Genomic DNA, 17,119 nt, shown 5'->3' with positions numbered 1-17,119 from the left:
GGGGCAGGGGACTGCACTAAGAGGTGAACACCTTAAAGGTGCATTGTAAAGGATGAATTTAACATTGAGCCTCCTGTGTGCTGGTTCTATAGCTTGTGTGGCTTCAGTGAGTTTGATGTCTGCCTGCCCTGTTGCTGTGGAGTATTACAGAATGTCTTCCGGCGCATCCGTCTTAAACCTTTTAATTACTGGCCTTTGATTAAAATTAGCCGTTTGGGTTTTTTGACATTGTAACAGGTGTTTGAGGATTGTTTATTCAACTTCCTGAGAGAGGGGTTTATTGAATCTAATTTATAGAGTTGGAAGGGACCCCTGCAATGCAGGAACCTCAGCTAAAGCATCCATGACAGATGGCCACCCAACCTCTGCTTAAAAACCCCCAAGGGAGGAGGCTGTTCCACTGTTCAACAGCTCTTGCTGTCAGATCTCAATCTCTTTTTTTGTGACTTGAAGCCATCGGTAGGAGGCCTACCTTCCAGAGCAGGAGAAAACAAGCTTCCATTTGACAACGATTTAGATATTTGAAGATTGCTATCATATCTCCTCTCAGTCTCCTCTTTTCCATGCTAAACATACCTAGCTCCTTCAACCGTCTCTCATATAAGGCTTGGCTTCTAGACCCTTGACCATCCTAGTTGCCCTCCTCTGCACACGTTCCAGCTTGTCAACATTCTTCTTAAATTGTGGCACCCAGAACTGGACACAGTATTCCAGATCTGGACACAGTATTCCAGGGTTGGTCTGACCAAGGCAGAATAGAGTGGTACTATTACTTCCCTGTGACACAGGTGGTGCTGTGGTCTAAACCACTGAGCCTCTTGGGCTTGCTGATCAGAAGGTCGGCAGTTCGAATCCCCGCGATAGGGTGAGCTCCCGTTGCTCGGTCCCTGCTCCTGCCAACCTAGCAATTCGAAAGCATGGCAAAAAGTGCAATTAGATAAATAGGTACCGATCTGGAGGAAAGGTAAACGGCGTTTCTGTGCGCTGCTCTGGTTTCGCCAGAAGCGGATTAGTCATGCTGGCCACATGACCCGGAAAAACTGAGCACCACAACCCCAGAGTCATTCGCGACTGGACTTAATTGTCAGGGGTCCTTTACCTTTTTATTACTTCCCTTGATCTAAACACATCTGTTGATGCAGCCTTTTTTGCTGTTGTATCATACTGTTGCCTCATGTTAAGCTTGTGGTCCACCAAGATCCCTAGATCCTTTTCACATGTACTGCTAGTCACTCAGGTGTCCCCCATCCTATATTTGAGCATCTGATTCTTCTGTCTAAGTACAGAACCTTACATTTATCCCTATTGAAATTCTTTTTGTTAGCTTGCACCCAGTTCTCCAGTCTGTCATTTTGAATTTTGATTCTGTCTTCTGTGGCATTAGCTACTGCTCCCAGTTTTCTGTCATCTGCAAATTTGATGAGCATCGCCTCAATTCCTTCATCCAAGTCGTTTATAAAGACGTTGAACAACAGGCCCAGGAGAGAACCCTGCGGCACCCCACTTATCACTTTTTCCCAGGATGACGAGAAACCAAAAATGAGTACTCTTTGGGTTCAGTCAGTCAACCAGCTACAAATCCACCTTGTTCAACCCACATTCTACCAGCTTCCTCGCAAGAATATTGTAGGGGGGGGGGGTTAGTCAAAAGCCTTACTGAAATCAAGATACACTATGTCCACAGCATTTCTCTGATCCACCAAGTTTGTAATTCCATCAAAAAAAGAAATCAGGTTGTTCTGGCATGACATATTTTTGAGAAACCCATGCTAGGTCTTAGTAATCACAGCATCCTTTTCTAAATGACCGACTGTTGAATTATCTGTTCTAGGATCTTCCCTGGTATGTCAAGTTCACCAGTTGGTAGTTACCCGGGTCTTCCTTTCCCCCCTTTCTAAGGAAGGAAACAACATTTGCCCACCTCCAGTCTGTAGGGACCTCACCTGTTCTCCAAGATTTCTCAAAGATCATAGACAATGGCTCTGAAATTACATCCACAACCTCCTTTAGTATCCTTGGATGCAGCTCATCAGGCCCTGGAGATTTGAATTTGAATTCATTTAAAGTAACTAGGTGTTCCCCAATACCTCTTTTCCTATCTTGGGACGCAGCTCCCTCCTTACATCATTTATTCTGTTATCACCAGGTTCGGCATCACTTTCCTTTGGGGTGACAACAGAGGCAAAGTAGGTGTTGAGTTGTTCCACCTTTTCTCTTGTCTTCTCCAAGGAGAAGATCCGCCACTTCCTTGTTCTTCTTTCTTTGGACATAGCCAAATAAACCTTTTTAATTATTTCTAACCTCCCTTGCAAGCCTAAGTTCATTCTGAGCTTTAGCCAGCCTGACTTTCCCCCTGCAACTGTTGGAATCACACCCAGTAGTTCCTTAAGCTTTTTGAAAATTGGCCTTTTTAAAATCCAGAGTGTGTGTCCGACTACACAGATTCCCCTTGCCTCTGTATCACGAAAGCCAGAAGAACATGATCACTTTCTCCCAAGTTTCTTTGTACTTCCACTTTGTTGATCAGTTCCTCTTGATGATCCCCTTGATGCTTCTTCCACCTTCTGAGAAATTAAATTGTCGGAGAGGCAATGGAGGTATTTGTTGGACCTTGCATTCTTGGCAGAGTTAGAGTCCCAACATATATCAGGGAAATTGAAGTTCCTCTCTTCCTCTTCGGTCTATTCGTTTTGAACAGGTTATACCCTACAATTCCTACATTCCAGTCATGAGTCTCAAGCCACCAGTTTTCAGTAATGCCTACCAGGTCATATTTGCTATCATGTGCTAAAAGCTCCAATTCATCTTGCTTGTTTCCCATACTCTGTGCATTTGGGGATTTAGTATCTGTGGATTTAGTATTCTGGGTTTGGCTTGCTGTGTAAGATTGACCAGAGGCATTTTAATTGTAGTTCTTGGGAAAAGCAACAGTAACAGCAAGAACAAGAACAACGTCTCACTAGTTATACATGCATTCATAATTAGCTCGTGATCCTTTTGACTAAAATCATACAGAAAAATCACTCTCATATTAACATGTTGAAGGTTATCAGTGGCTAAATGCACCCTGTCTTCCCCAACTTCCTTATGATATTCTCAGATGTATCTGGCCATTGCTGAATTGGCCCAGCATGGTTGATGTTCTTTTTTCATAATGTGTATGGCATTATGATACTTCCATACCCACATCTAAGCTGTGAAGTACCATATTCTATTAAAACTAGCTTCTACATTAAAACCCACCAGCATTAAATCTGATGGTTTAATGGGGCGGGGGGCACTTTTAATCATGTCACAGATCTGCTCTCCTTTCCCTGTGTCTTAAATGCAGATGATGAACTGTTTTTCATAATTGAGTGTTATTGGGAGTAACGGGCCTTTAAAAATTCTTGTTTTTCAGGTGGATTTTGCAAACCGTGAAAGCCAGTTGTCATTCTATCAATCTATGGAGAAAACGGGTCAAGATATCAGAGACTTCTATGAAATGCTGGCAGAAAGAAGGCAAGTGCCCCTGATATCTTTACAGCAGCCCAAAATGAGTCTCTGGAGGTTGGGAGGATCTACCCAGCAATTCATAATTCAATTTTTTTGGCATTTTTCTGGCCATCATTTTAATTCTTTTTGGCTTTTTTATTTTTACAATGGATATCCAAAATTGTGAGTTGGGGAAGGGGTTAGCAGCCAGTAGCAATTCTGTTTAAATGACTGCAGCTCATAACCAACAGGGGGACATTTTGAGGGAGAGGCCCAGAGTGCTGTCTCACAGTGTCCATTGGACCAAGAGACATGGATGATGCCCTCATCATCCTGCAACACCTGTGCCATGTTGGCCTTCCTTCCTGAGAATGTGCAGAATTGCACCTGCAACAGATATCGCCCAGCCCTGCCAGACACATTCCATATATAGCAAGGGACTACGAGATTCTGGGCTTGAAGCAGAAGGGCGTTAGAGCAGAAGTGTTTTTTCCCATCACTCATTCCTGCTGAAGGTCATGGCTTAGGAAAAGCCTCTGAAGCCTCTCTTAGCAGTGGGACGTGGGGTGGTGACTATTGAACTAAAGGATCAGCTGCCTGCTTAGAAAATAGCTGTTCTTTTTGTCTTTTGATTGAACCTGTAGCTACAGTAGTCGAGCTGTATATGGTGGTCTTGATCTGGGGAGAAGCTGACTTTTTTATGTTCCTGGGTTTGGCAGGGATGAAAGGAGAGGATCTTACGACTATGCTGCTGACCGTACCTACTATGAGGCTGTTCGCACCCCAGGAACATATCCGGAAGATCCTCGGAGAGAATATCCAGCCCGTAGCAGGGAGTTTTATGCCGACTGGGATCCTTACCAAGCAGAGTATTACGACCCACGGTATTACGACGACCCACGGGAATACAGAGATTACAGGGGTGACCCTTACGAGCAAGACATAAGAGAGTATAGTTACAGGCAACGGGAGCGGGAGCGATTTGAATCAGACCGGGACCGGGACCATGAAAGGAGGCCCATTGAAAGGAGCCAAAGCCCAGCTCACTCCCGACGGCCCCAAAGCCCTGGAGCATCTCCGTCCCAATCAGAGAGGCTGCAGAGCGATTCTGAGCGGAGGATCTACAGCCGGTCCTCGGAGCGGAGCGGCAGCTGCAGCTCCCTCTCCCCACCCCGCTATGACAAGCTGGACAAAGCCCGCCTCGAGCGCTACACGAAAAGCGAGAAGCCCGAAAAAGAGCGGGCCTTTGAGCAGGAGAGAACGGACAAAGACAAGCGCCTGGTAAGGAAGGAGAAGCCAGAAAAACTTGAAAAGGATAAAGCGGAGAAGCAGAAACGGAGGGCCAAAAACCATTCTCCCAGCTCTCAGTCGTCGGAAACAGACCCAGAAACCGAACGGGAGCCCACCCCTGAGAAGGTCAAAGGCAGCAGCAAAGGGAGTCGGGAGAGAGCAGATAAAGATGGAGCTGCGAAGAACCGTCTGGAGCTGATGCCATGTGTCGTGTTAACACGAGTCAAGGAAAAGGAAGGGAAAGTAATCGAACAGCCTGCTTTGGAGAAGCTGCGTGGGAAGCAAGAAAACGACACGCTCAAGTCTCCTTTGCTTGAACAAAAAATGCAGATTTCTCAGGCAGACCAAACCAAGTCAGAGCAGCTGAAACTTGAACCCGCCCGAGTGAAAGTGCCAAAAGAGAAGGTGCTTGCCAGTCACATCGAAGTGGTCGAAAAGGATGCAAAGCTGAAGCCTAAGAAGCACCTGAAGGCAGAGCTGCCTAGTGAAGTGACTAACCCAGTAGATCTAGAAAAGCTGGAAGCTCGCAAAAGACGCTTTGCGGATGCAAACCTCAAGCCAGATAAGCAAAAAATGGACTTTAAAAGGAGTAGTCAGGAGGAGGAGGAAGCGCGTGTGGTTTTGAAAAAGCAGATTGAGTTAACAAGTAGTGAATCTGAGAGAAAGCCCTTGAGGAAAGAGACTCTTAAAAGGGAATCCAAGAAAACCAAGCTGGAAAGGCTTGCCTCAGTGACCAGCCCCAAAGAAGCTCAAGAGCCAGCCAGCATTTCTCTGGGGATTGGTTTACGGCCCAGTTTAGAGCTGCAGGCTAGGCTGGGGGAGCTACTTGAGGAACCTGGGGAAGCCCCTGAGATCCCTGTAAGGAAGGTCAACTCCATCAAATTGCAGCACAAGCATACACAGCTGTTAGATGACCAAGGAACTGAGCGAGAGGACACCTGGAAAACCTACTGCAGTCTTCCCGAAGAAGTGCCCGACCACAAGCTAGCTCAAGAGAAGCCTCCATCATCCGATATTGAGGAGAAGATTCCCATTGACATTGATCACACACAGAGTTATCGGAAGCAAATGGAGCTGAGTCGCAGGTTGAAGCAGCAAATGGAAATGGAAATTGCAAAGCACGAGAAGTTTGGCAGCCCAAAGAAAGATCTTGATGAGTATGAGAGGCGTAGCCTGGTGCATGAAGTGGGGAAACCCCCGCAAGATGTGACAGACGACTCTCCTCCCAGCAAGCGGAAGAAATCCTCTGACGCTTTCGACTTTGAAATTAGCACAAAGAGAGAGAGAAACTACAGGAGCTCTCGGCAGGTGAGCGAGGACTCCGAAAGGACGGCCTGTTCCCCTAGCCTCAGGCCCTTCCCTTTCCATGAGGATGAGGAGATGCTGGAGTCCCCGAGGCTGGTGCCTGTGAAAGAAACCAAAGAGTCACCTAAAATGGATGAAAAGGGTCCTCCATATTCTAATGTGGCTGTAAGGGAGGATTCTTTGAAATTTAACCCCTACGACTCCAGTCGAAGAGAGCAGATGGTAGAAATGGCTAAAATAAAATTGTCTTCTGTGAGTTGTGAGGAGGAATTGAACCGATGGGAGTCCCAAGTGAAGCAAGAGCCTGGGAGGGTGGACATTACCTTCCCAAGCAGCATTGTCAAGAGAGATGGCATAAGGAAGCGGTCGATACGGGATCTGGAGCCGGGAGAGGTGCCTTCGGACTCTGACGATGACGGCGATAATAAAGCCCATTCTCCCAAAACCCCTTCGTTGCTGGAGAGCTCCAGGTTGTCTTTTTTATTACGGGACAGGGAAGAGAAACTTCGTGATCGAGAGGAGAGGCTGCCAACCTCTTTGGAAAGGAACAAGTTTTATTCCTTTGCATTGGACAAGACAATCACTCCCGACACAAAGGCCTTGCTTGAGAGAGCCAAATCTCTCTCATCTTCCAGAGAAGAGAACTGGTCTTTCCTTGATTGGGACTCGAGATTTGCTAATTTTAGGAACAATAAGGACAAAGAGAAAGTGGATTCTGCTCCAAGGCCTATCCCCTCGTGGTATATGAAAAAGAAGAAGATCCGAACCGATTCTGAAGGGAAGCTGGATGATAAGAAGGAAGACCACAAGGAGGATGAGCAAGAGAGGCAGGAGCTCTTTGCCTCGCGCTTCCTGCACAGCTCCATCTTTGAGCAGGACTCGAAGCGCCTGCAACACTTGGAAAGGAAAGACGAAGACCTTGACTTCCTCTCTGGTCGATTGTACGGCCGGCAGGCATCCCTGGACGGGAACATTGGCATGTCAGACTTTGTGCCAGAGCCAGTGGTTCTCTTCCACAGCAGGTTTGTGGAGCTCACAAGAATGCAGCAAAAAGAAAAGGAGAAAGACCAGAAGCCCAAAGAAGCAGAAAAGCAGGAGGAGAAGGAGAGTCAGCCCAAAAGCCCAGAAGCAGCAGCGCCTGAGGAGAAAGTGGCAGAGCATAAGCATCTGCTTTCAGTTGGGCCATTTCCAGCTGCTCTTGTACCCCAAGAACCAGGGCCAGCCATGCCGGAAAAGGTCACGAACGAGAAGTTGCCGGTCATGGCGCCCTCTTTGAGAGAAGAGAAGCCTCTGCCTGAACTTGGTCCTGTGGCTGAAGAACCAAAGCCTCTTCCAGAACTCCTTGCTGCTGTCAAAACTGAACCACCTGAGCATATGGAAGCACCTCCAGGAATAGACAGCAGCAAGGACCCTGCTCTTTCTGCAGCAACTCCTCCTGAGGAAGACTCGGTATCCCTAGTGCACCCTTCCTATTTGGACACAAAGCCACCCACGCCCGGATCTTCCTTCTCTCAAGCGGACATCTGCACAGATCCAGAACCTGAAATAATCCCACCCCCACCACCACCACTCAAACCAGCAGCAAGGTCCGAGGAGCTGCCTGAGCTGAAAGAAGAAAATGTTTCACCGTCTCTGAACTCTGAGGCCGGTGCAGGGCAGAAAGCAGAGCCAGCTGTGGAGGCCCTGCCTCCAGTCTCCGACACGGAGATGGAAGCCGAACCGCTTGTTGTCATCAAAGACAAGAAGACGAACAAGAATAAGCGTTCCAAAAACCCTGTCCAGACTTCAGTTGCAAACGTTGCAGAGAAGCCTGTCACAAGGAAGAGTGAAAGGATTGACCGTGAGAAACTTAAAAGGTCGGGCTCTCCCCGCGGGGAAGCACTGAAGGTGGAAACAGAGAAGGTTTCGAGAAACGCTGCTAAATCTCCAAGTGCTGCACCAGAGCCGGAAAACCCAGAGCCTAGCTTGCCAGTGGGCAGGACAAGGCGCAGGAATGTGCGGTCAGTTTATGCCACCACAGGGGACCACGAAGGCCCATCGCCTATGAAGGATACTCTGGAGGTCACCAGATCTACCAGGAAAAGAGTTGAAAGGGAGCCACCAGACTCTGCCTTGACTCCAACCCCTCCAAGAAGAGGCAGGCCTCCCAAATCTCGCCGCAAGCCTGAGGAGGAAGTCTCTCCCGTGAAGGTTGAACCAGCTCACCCAGAGGTAGAAGAAGCAGAATCAAAAGAGATGGTGGAAGTCCCGAAACCCGTGGAGGGGTGGAGGTCACCTCGATCCCAGAAGCTGGCACACAGCCACTCTCCAGCAGCCAGCACTCCTCAAGCCAAGAAAGGGGGGAAGAACGAGTCGAAGGCTGAGAATTTGGTGGAGCCAGAAGAGCCCTCTGACCTCTCTGGCCAAGGCTCGAATGGAAGTGAAAACGGTAACAAACCCAAGGTGGAGAAAGAGCCTCTTCTGAGTGACCAGAAGCGAGAGAGGAAAGAAGTCGAGCTGGAGAAAAATGTCTCCGAAGCCTGCACCATTGAGATTGTGGAAAGAAAGCCTGTCTCTGAGAGAACTCCAAAGTCCAAACGTGGAAGATCCAGGAACGTCAAGGCCGTCGATAAAGCCTCCTTGATGAAGAGCTTGAAAAGCGTTGAAATCCGGCTTAATGTGGATGAAGTCAAAGGTGCTTTGCGGCCCAGCGAAGAGGACACGGAGCCTGTGCCGGCATCGTCCCCCAAGAACAAAAGTCCCCGGAAGGAAGACAAATTGTCACCCCATTTCATAAAGACAGAGGCAGAAGACCCCTTCCAGGAATCAGAGAAAGATCTGGCTTGTGAGTCAACACAGTCTCCTGAAGCAGACCAGCTGGCCAAGCAGATCGAACTGGAGCAGGCCGTGGAGAATATTGCAAAGCTCACTGAAAGCCAGACGATTGCAGCCTACAAGGAACAGGCGGCTGAAGTGTCGGACGTCCGCCCGGAGGAAGACGGGGACAAGCCTGCTCATCAGGCCAGCGAAACAGAACTCGCGGCTGCCATTGGCTCCATCATCTATGACATCTCTGGAGAGGCCGAAAGTTTCCCTGCTCCGCCAACGTATCCTACCGAATCTGAATCGGAAATGCCCGCAGAACCGTTGGTGCTGCCACCCGCGCGAGAAGAGATGGAGCCTGAAACTGATCAAGCCGTGAGCAATATCTTGGAGTCAGAAGCCACTTCTGTTGAGCCGCCTGCCCCACCAGGCCCTGGCACTACCCCAGAGGCAGACTCTGCCAAAGAGGCGGAGGTGAGTGTGAGCGAATCCTCCAATTCGGCACAAGAAGCAGAAACCTTGCAAGAGGCTGACATGGCTCGGAAGGAACGGGGCCGCCAGAAAACCACCCGGCCGAGGCGCAAGCGGAGCACAAGCAAGAAAGGGGATGCAGCAGCAGAACCGAGGACTGTTGAGCCCGAACGAGTACAAAGCAAATCTCCAGTGGCCAACGAGGTTAAAGGGAAGTCAGAAGGAGCCTCGAAAGAAGAGAGTCAAGAGAAAAGCTCTCCTCTGGCTTCCCAGCCAGGTCCCCCCGATGCCAGCAAGGCTGCACCCCTGGAGGGGGCTTCTCCAGAACCTCCTGTGGCAGACAGCACCCCCCTGCCCAAAGCAGTGGACCTGCTCTCTCCCTCGGTTCCCGTTGAAGAGGTGAGCCAGAGCGCCTTCAAACTACAGCCGGGGGCTGACAGTGCTCCAGTGACTCCTCCACCAGGCACCCCCAATACACCTCTGCCAGCAGCAGCAGCAGCCCCATCTTCAGCTGCAGCAAAGCCTGTCTCCGCCGGGTCTGCCCCCCTTCACTCCAGCACAGCAAAGGTGACTGAGTGGATTGTGAAGCATGAGGAGGCCCGGGCCCGCTCCACCCCACCGCCGGCTCTCCCCCCTGACACAAAGGCATCGGATATAGACACAAATTCCAGCACTCTGAGGAAAATATTGATGGAGCCCAAGTACGTCTCTGCGACCAGCGTGGCATCAACGACGCATGTCACGACTGCCATAGCCGAGCCTGTGAGTTCACCTCGTCTGGTAGAGGAAGATCCTCCGCACCCTCCGGCAGAGGTTGTCCGGCCCGGATCAGAAGACAAGCCAGCTGTCCCAGCCATGAATGCTTTGGAGCCGCCAGTTGCAGAGGCCCCCGTTTTCACCGAGAAAGAGAAGGTCATCACTGTCATTGCTCCCAAGGCCACTTCTGTGATAAGCAGGATGCCCCACAGCATTGACCTCGAGGAAACCCCGCGGATAACTCTGGTGAAGCAAGCGCCCCAGACGTGCCTAGTCAACGCCCTCTCGCCAAAATACAAGCAGAGGCCAAGTACCAATGACAACAGCCGGTTCCATCCGGGATCCATGTCCGTCATTGAAGATCGGCCGGTGGAGACGGGGTCCAGCCCCGGTCTCCGCGTCAACACATCAGAAGGCATTGTGCTCCTGAGCTATTCCCAGCAGAAGACAGAAGGCCAGCAGCGGATCACAGCAAAGATCAGCCAGATCCCCCCAGCAAGTGCAGTTGACATTGAGTTCCAGCAGTCGGTGTCCAAGTCCCAGATCAAGCAAGAGCCTCTTGGCCCCTCTCAGCCAATCCCAAAGGGCTCTCAGACGCCAACGGGGTACGGCAGTGTCTCAGCCCCATCGTCCCTTGTGCTGGGAGCTCAGCAGTACAGCCCTTCCCCTGTACTTTCCTCCATTAAGCAGGAACGGGGCAGCCTGGAAAAATCGGAGCCCCTGCACCTCTCTGTCCAGGCGCCCACTTCTCAGTCGGGGCCCGTCAAAGTCCTTTCCCAGTCTGCCAACACTCCATCCATCCTCGTCCACAACCAGATGGTGCTCCCACAGAGCATTGCTTCTTCCACCAACAAAAAGCTTCCAGACCCAGGTGCCCTGAAAGTGGAGACCAAGACTCTTCAGCCGTCGAGCTTGAGCCCCGGGGTTGGGCCTCATCACCCCTCCTTGTCTAGCAAGATTCACCCCGAGGCCAATCATGTGAGTGCAGGGCCCAGCACCCCAGCAGAGCGGGTGGTGTCTCACTTGGGGGTCACAAAGCAGGAGCCCCTCTCTCCACGGACAAGCGGGCACTCTCCGTCTCCCTTCCCAAGGGCTTGTCATCCGGGCGGCCCTTCTTCCCCAGCCCTGTCTGGGAACAACTCCATGCTAGGGATCCAGGGGTCTCCTTGCCCTGGGATCCCGGTGCCTCAATACATCTCCAGCATGCACCCCGAGCAGTCTGTGATCATGCCCCCCCACAGCGTCACCCAGACGGTCTCCCTGGGGCACCTCTCGCAAGGGGAGGTCAGGATGAACACCCCTCCTCTGCCAGGCATGCCTTACAGCATCCGTCCCGAAGCGCTTCACTCCCCAAGGGCGGCTCTGCAGCCGCAGCGGTCCAGCACGCCGCAGCCAGCCCCCATCCGAGAGATCGTCATGCCACCTCTGTCTTCCCAGCATTCCTCGGAAGAGGATATGCACTACCACCACACAGTGTGCCGCGGGTCCGCCCCCGTGCAGTCGGACGTGCTGGTCATGCAGCCAGACTACCGCCTGCACCCCTCCGGCATTCGGCTCGACCAGTACAACGTGCCCCGGGACGTGCGGATGATGATGCACCCGCACATGGCTGCAGTGGGAGGCGACCACCACCCAGAGACCCGGCAGTCCCGCACGCCGGAAGGGAGGTCTGTGAAGACGCCCCCCGCCACCAAGACTCTCCCGTCAGGCAAAGAGGCACCCAAGGCCTCAGACGTCAAGATGGCTCACTCCCCCCACAGTGAGCCCCGCCTCCTCAGCGGCCAGCTGCCAGGACTGCCTCTGACGCAACCAGTTGTCGTCCCTCACGGCGTGCAGATCATGCACCCGGCGGGCACCTCCTTCCACGATTACAGGACGGTCTACGGGGACATGAGGAGCTACCACCCAGCGGCTCAGCTAGGTCACCCTCAGTTTTCCGGGGCATCGCCAATCGGGCTGCCTTCTCGGAGTATGACCCCCTCTCAGGTAAGCCAAAAGCACTGGGATCAATAGGTGGGATGCTTCTGCGTCTTGTACCACCTTGGAGACTAGCAGCGTTTAGGATGGCATCATAAGTTTTTGTGGACCAGGTTCCATGTCTCCAGGTGTCATAGTAATTGATAAAAACGCAGTCTGCAAAATTCAGCTTGGGCTAAAATGTGTACAGAAAAGAAAATCTTGTTCATGCAAACGGCTTATGCCATAGGGAAGCGGGTTCCTCTTTAACTGAGGTCCCTGATGTTGCCTGTGAGAACCACAGCACCCTCAAACTCCTCTCATGGTGCATGCTAAGGCTCCTGTGCCGCGCACACGTGTGTGTGTTGGGCGGGGGCTGTCTGCTGTGTTTTTATTTTGAGGTGTGCGGAGTTTTCCCCATCTAGTTGTTTTGGGGTCAGAGAAGCATTTTGAGCATCACCCTTCCTCCTTCTGTAAATGGGTATTTTGTGGTGCCCACAACAGTATCAAAAGTGCCCCTGGGCCCCAAAAGGTTAGGGGTCCCTGTGTTGCAAGACTGGCTGCTGTGTTTGCTGCAAGAGACCCAGGTGGGAATTGGCTCCTGTTCTTTGACGTGCCCAGAATCTGATTCCTTCCTCTCCACAGCCTGGGAGTTGCTCTGCCTGCCCGTCTGCCATGGGAGTAGGGTGTGCATCTTCCAGGCTGCCTGAGGCAAGGAAGTGAAGTGCCACCAGCAAGTCCCTCCCTCTGTCTTCCGCTCCCACCCCTCCTCCCAGTTTCCAAGCCTGCTCTTGGCTTGTGTATAAAAACATTTTGGGATTGATGCAGCTGGGATGTGTGTGGCAAGTTCTTGCATGGCTCAGAAGGAAGTGGAGTGTGCCAGCAGCAGCTACCACAAGCATTTGATGCACCGGTCACAGGGAGTGTTTTTGGGGTCCTACAGTGGCCCTTAATTTGTAGCTGTGTGGGGACAGATGTGGGAGCTTGGAAATCAGGGTCCTGGAAACCAGAGAAGGCTGCTCTGGAAACCAGAACCACAGAGGCAGGTTATGGCTGAGCATGCAGACATCCTTGAGGAGGAGCCATTGTTGGAGACCCTAGGGATAGAAGCCACAAGTTTTTTTAATCTAGAATGATAAACCTGCACTAGTTTGCTTTTCTGGGGAGAGGGTGTGGTGGTGTTTCTGAGAACCTTGGAGTTTGCTGCTCCTTTGCTGCCTGCCAGAGCCTCTTTCAGAGAGCAGGCACAAGGAAGGCAGGACCAGGCCAGTGTTTCCTCCTCCTCCTCCAATGCGCCCTGATTTTGTCTTTGTGCCTCTCAGGGTCTGCCAGAAGGGGAACACACCCACCCCAGCCAGCCAGCTCATAGCAAGACTCCCCAGCACACCCAGGAGCCCAAGGGAGCCCAGGCGGCCGGACCAGACCCCACTCACCACCCCGTGGCTGTCAACCGGCACGTCCAGCAGATCGACCCCCACTTGCACCTTCAGCGCAGCCAGGCAGACGCAGGCCAGACCTCCTACCCGTCTCCCGTCGCCATCTCTGTCAAACAGGAACTCCCATCCCCACATCAGGCCCCAGGGCAGAAGCCGGCGCTCTTTATCCCAACCACCTCTGGGCCTGGGGCTCCTCCGGGGCTGCCCCTCTCCCGGCCCGAGCCCCAGTCGGTGCTCAAGCAAGACCTTGCACCTCATCCTGTTTCCCAGAGACCGGTGGACATGGTCCAGCTGCTGACCGTGAGTTTTCCGTGCTGGCTTTTGATTGAATTATTGTTGGTGGGAGGGTGGGGGAGGGTGGTGCAGATGGCAGGGGGAGGCCTGGTAATGAACACTCAGTTGGGAAAGGGGAGGGCAAGTAGGAAGCAAGGGGCTGGTTGTAAAGGAGGAGGGCCCTGAGTGGACCACAGAGGCTGGGCTCTGGCAGTGAGGCACTCGCCAATCTTGCACCTAGTTGTTGAAACCTCCAGGGGTGGGGAATCCTTTCGGTCCAAGGGCCGCATTCTCTTCCAGGCAACTTCCTGGGGGGCCGCATGTCACCGATGGGCAGGGCCAGAGGCAAATGTCCATGGGGCAAGGATACATTTCAGCTGGGCAAAAACACAATGGGTTTTGGGGGTGCATTTGGTGGCTGGGCCTGAGGTCGCCCCTCCAACTCTGCCCTGCTTCCTTGCAGCTATTCCATCGCTTTCACCATTCACACTGAAGTGTTCTCTCTCTCTCTCTCCCCCCCCCCCCATTTGCAGAAATACCCCATTGTCTGGCAGGGGCTCCTGGCCTTGAAGAATGACACGGCGGCCGTCCAGCTGCACTTTGTCTCCGGCAATAACGTCCTGGCACACCGCTCCCTGCCAGCCCCAGAAGGGGGACCTCCCCTGAGGATTGCTCAGCGCATGAGGCTGGAAGCGTCACAGTTGGAGGGCGTGGCGCGCAGGATGATGGTAAATGGCTGGAGCAAGAGGCTCCTTTCTGAGGAGGGTCTTGCGCCCGCTGAGTCCGCTTGGCACGTCTGCATTGGATTCCAGCCGTTCAAAGCGTCTGCGAGACCAGGCTTCAGAGGCCTGTTCAGCCTGCAACAGAATTGCACATTGCATGGCTGCGTCCGGTGGGGAAAGCAGGGGTTGTTCATCAGTGCACATGAAATTACCTGTCGGGTGTTGATGGAAGTGCTTTTGCAGGTGCCTGGAGTATATGGCGCTGGTTCCTCGGGAATGCAGGGATGGGGCAGCAAAGCACGTGCACATGAGATGTGCTCTTCAGGGATCTTGTCTTGCCTTTCAGGTGGAGAGCGACTATTGCCTGTTGCTGGCCTTGCCTTGTGGACGAGACCAAGAGGATGTTGTGAACCAGACGGAGTCGCTCAAGGCAGCCTTCATTAGCTACCTGCAAGCCAAGCAAGCCGCTGGCATCATCAACGTTCCCAACCCCGGCTCCAACCAGGTATGGGGAAGGGAGAGAAAGATGGGCTCGTTTCCTCCCCATCATGTGCTTAAATGCGAGGACTTATTTGGCTGTTGTTAGAATGCAGCGCCTGAGCATATGCAGAATGCATTTCCTTCACCACTGTGTGAACTTCATGAGACTTGTCTACACCTGCTCTTCCAGGCAGGCTTGAGAGACATCCCCACCACATCTCTCCCGCTCCCCCCCCAACTTTGCTTTGTTATTTTGGGGGATGTCACAGCTGAACTTGTGAGGCAGCAGCAAGGTGGAGCCTGTTGAGTTCCAATCACAGGAGCCCAGGCCTTTCAGCACAAGCAGCTGAGGGTCTGCCCTTTGTGCTCCTGCCTGGGGCGAATGTGTTGGCCATTGAGAGCTTGTGTGGTCACCCTTTCCCTCTCCTTTTTTTCTCTATTCCAGCCTGCCTACGTCCTACAGATCTTCCCACCCTGTGAGTTCTCCGAGAGTCACCTCTCCCGCCTCGCCCCAGACCTCCTCGCCAGTATCTCAAACATCTCTCCTCACCTGATGATTGTCATTGCATCGGTCTGAGTGGCTTACAGTTACGGACTTCTTTCTCCAAGGCCCTACAGCAAAAACAGAGAGACAGCGAATGACAAAGGAAGGGAGGACGGACGGAAGGGATTGGACCCTCCTGCCCGAAACTCTGGCTTTGTAGTGGCCGCCATTCTACCTTGTATGTTTACATATTGCTCTAGCGAAGACGGACACCTGAGGCACTTCAAGGAGGCAGACTGGTCCTGGGAGCTGGTGCCTCCTTGTGGGGGGGAATGAAAGGAAGGCTATTTTTTTTAACTTACGAAATAACTTAAAAACAAAAAAAGGAGGAGGAACCAGAACTGCCTTTGCACTAAATCAGTGACTTTGGACCTTTGCACAGTTAAAGATTTGTTGTGGCGTTCAGGGTGGATGTCTCGATACACGCACGGACTTGCGTTGTGGACTCAGAAAACGCAGGACCTGGGAACTTCCGCTCCAGTCTGCGGGTCAAGGAGCATTTCACGACGTGTCTCCCCACTCCTTCTCCCGGATGACCCCGCGCGCTGCCCCCCTCCCCCCAATGCTGCAGTTGCCTCCTCTTCCTCCTCCATCATCTGGGATGTACAGTTTACACTGAAGCAAAGCAAAACACAAAAGGGAGAGAACTATTTTCCTTCCTGGTGGGATATGCAGGACTCTGTGGGTGTGTGTACATAGAAATATATATATATATATATAATATATATATATATATAAATATATAATACTGACTTTAAAAAGAAATCTGATCCCCACAACATACTTTTTTTTAATCTGTGCCAAAAAATGTGTTTTCAGAGAAAATCTTATTTTCATACTCAGACTTTGTATTTGTCACTCATTTGTAAGTGTGCTTCATTTAGACATTGCCGCCTCCTCCTCCCCGCCTCTTCCTCTTCCTTCACATGTGGAAGTGTTATACACTTGTACAGACTTTTTATCTCCTCCTCCTCCTCCTGTCCTTGTCGTCCTAACAATTAATTTATGGAAATGTTTTCTCAGCGCCGTTTTGTTTTGTGTGTCCATTGGATTACAAACTTTATTAAAAAATACAAGACATTCCAGTCTTTGGTGTGCTGTGTGCAGCTGGAGGGGACGGGGACGGGACAGGACCGCAATTTATTTATTTATTGTACTTTCAACCTCTTTGCCTTCCGTTAGCTTGATTCTCACCTGCTACTTGCACTTGGATCTGGTACTTTAAAATTTTATACCCACTAGCACCCTTAACCCTAAAATGCCAGGTATATAATTTCAGGCAGGCAGGCAGAGCCTGCTTTTGCCTGTCACGGCGGGTGAGTGTCTCAGCATTTTCTGTCAGTCACTTGAATGTGTATGTAGAAGAAAAAGACTGGGGTGGGGTTTGAGGATGTTTGCTCTTTGCTCTTGTGGATTTCAGTGGGGCCTTAAGTGCAGTTTAGTCTGGATCCAACCCTACAAACAAACAATGCCCTTTTAAAAAATGGAATTACATGAGGTTCTGCAAATATGGCATATATTTGCTTCAGGGTGAGTTAACTCCTTATTATCCTTTCTGGAGTGTGTCGGAGCAGAAATGTGGGTGTTGTAGCATTTACCTTACATGGTTT

The 17,119-nt window shown here is 51.5% G+C and overlaps 1 protein-coding gene across 4 annotated transcripts in view; it reads left to right on the top strand.

Moving 5' to 3' along the window:
• SPEN (spen family transcriptional repressor) overlaps window positions 1–16,589 on the top strand; it is a 67,995-nt gene extending 51,406 nt beyond the window's left edge. For all 4 annotated transcript variants that reach the window (XM_083453554.1, XM_083453552.1, XM_083453551.1 and 1 more), the window contains 6 exons: window positions 3,401–3,501; window positions 4,194–12,084; window positions 13,377–13,790; window positions 14,297–14,491; window positions 14,832–14,990; window positions 15,411–16,589. In XM_083453554.1, the coding sequence (XP_083309680.1) occupies window positions 3,401–3,501; window positions 4,194–12,084; window positions 13,377–13,790; window positions 14,297–14,491; window positions 14,832–14,990; window positions 15,411–15,542 (8,892 nt within the window). In that variant the 3' untranslated portion in view covers window positions 15,543–16,589. The remainder of the gene's footprint in view (window positions 1–3,400; window positions 3,502–4,193; window positions 12,085–13,376; window positions 13,791–14,296; window positions 14,492–14,831; window positions 14,991–15,410) is intronic.
• The last annotated feature ends 530 nt before the right edge of the window (window positions 16,590–17,119 follow it).

This window comes from Podarcis tiliguerta, assembly GCF_965153285.1.
Source record: "Podarcis tiliguerta genome assembly, chromosome: 8".
Lineage (NCBI taxonomy): Eukaryota > Metazoa > Chordata > Lepidosauria > Squamata > Lacertidae > Podarcis > Podarcis tiliguerta.
This window is presented reverse-complemented; position numbering and strand designations above follow the sequence as displayed.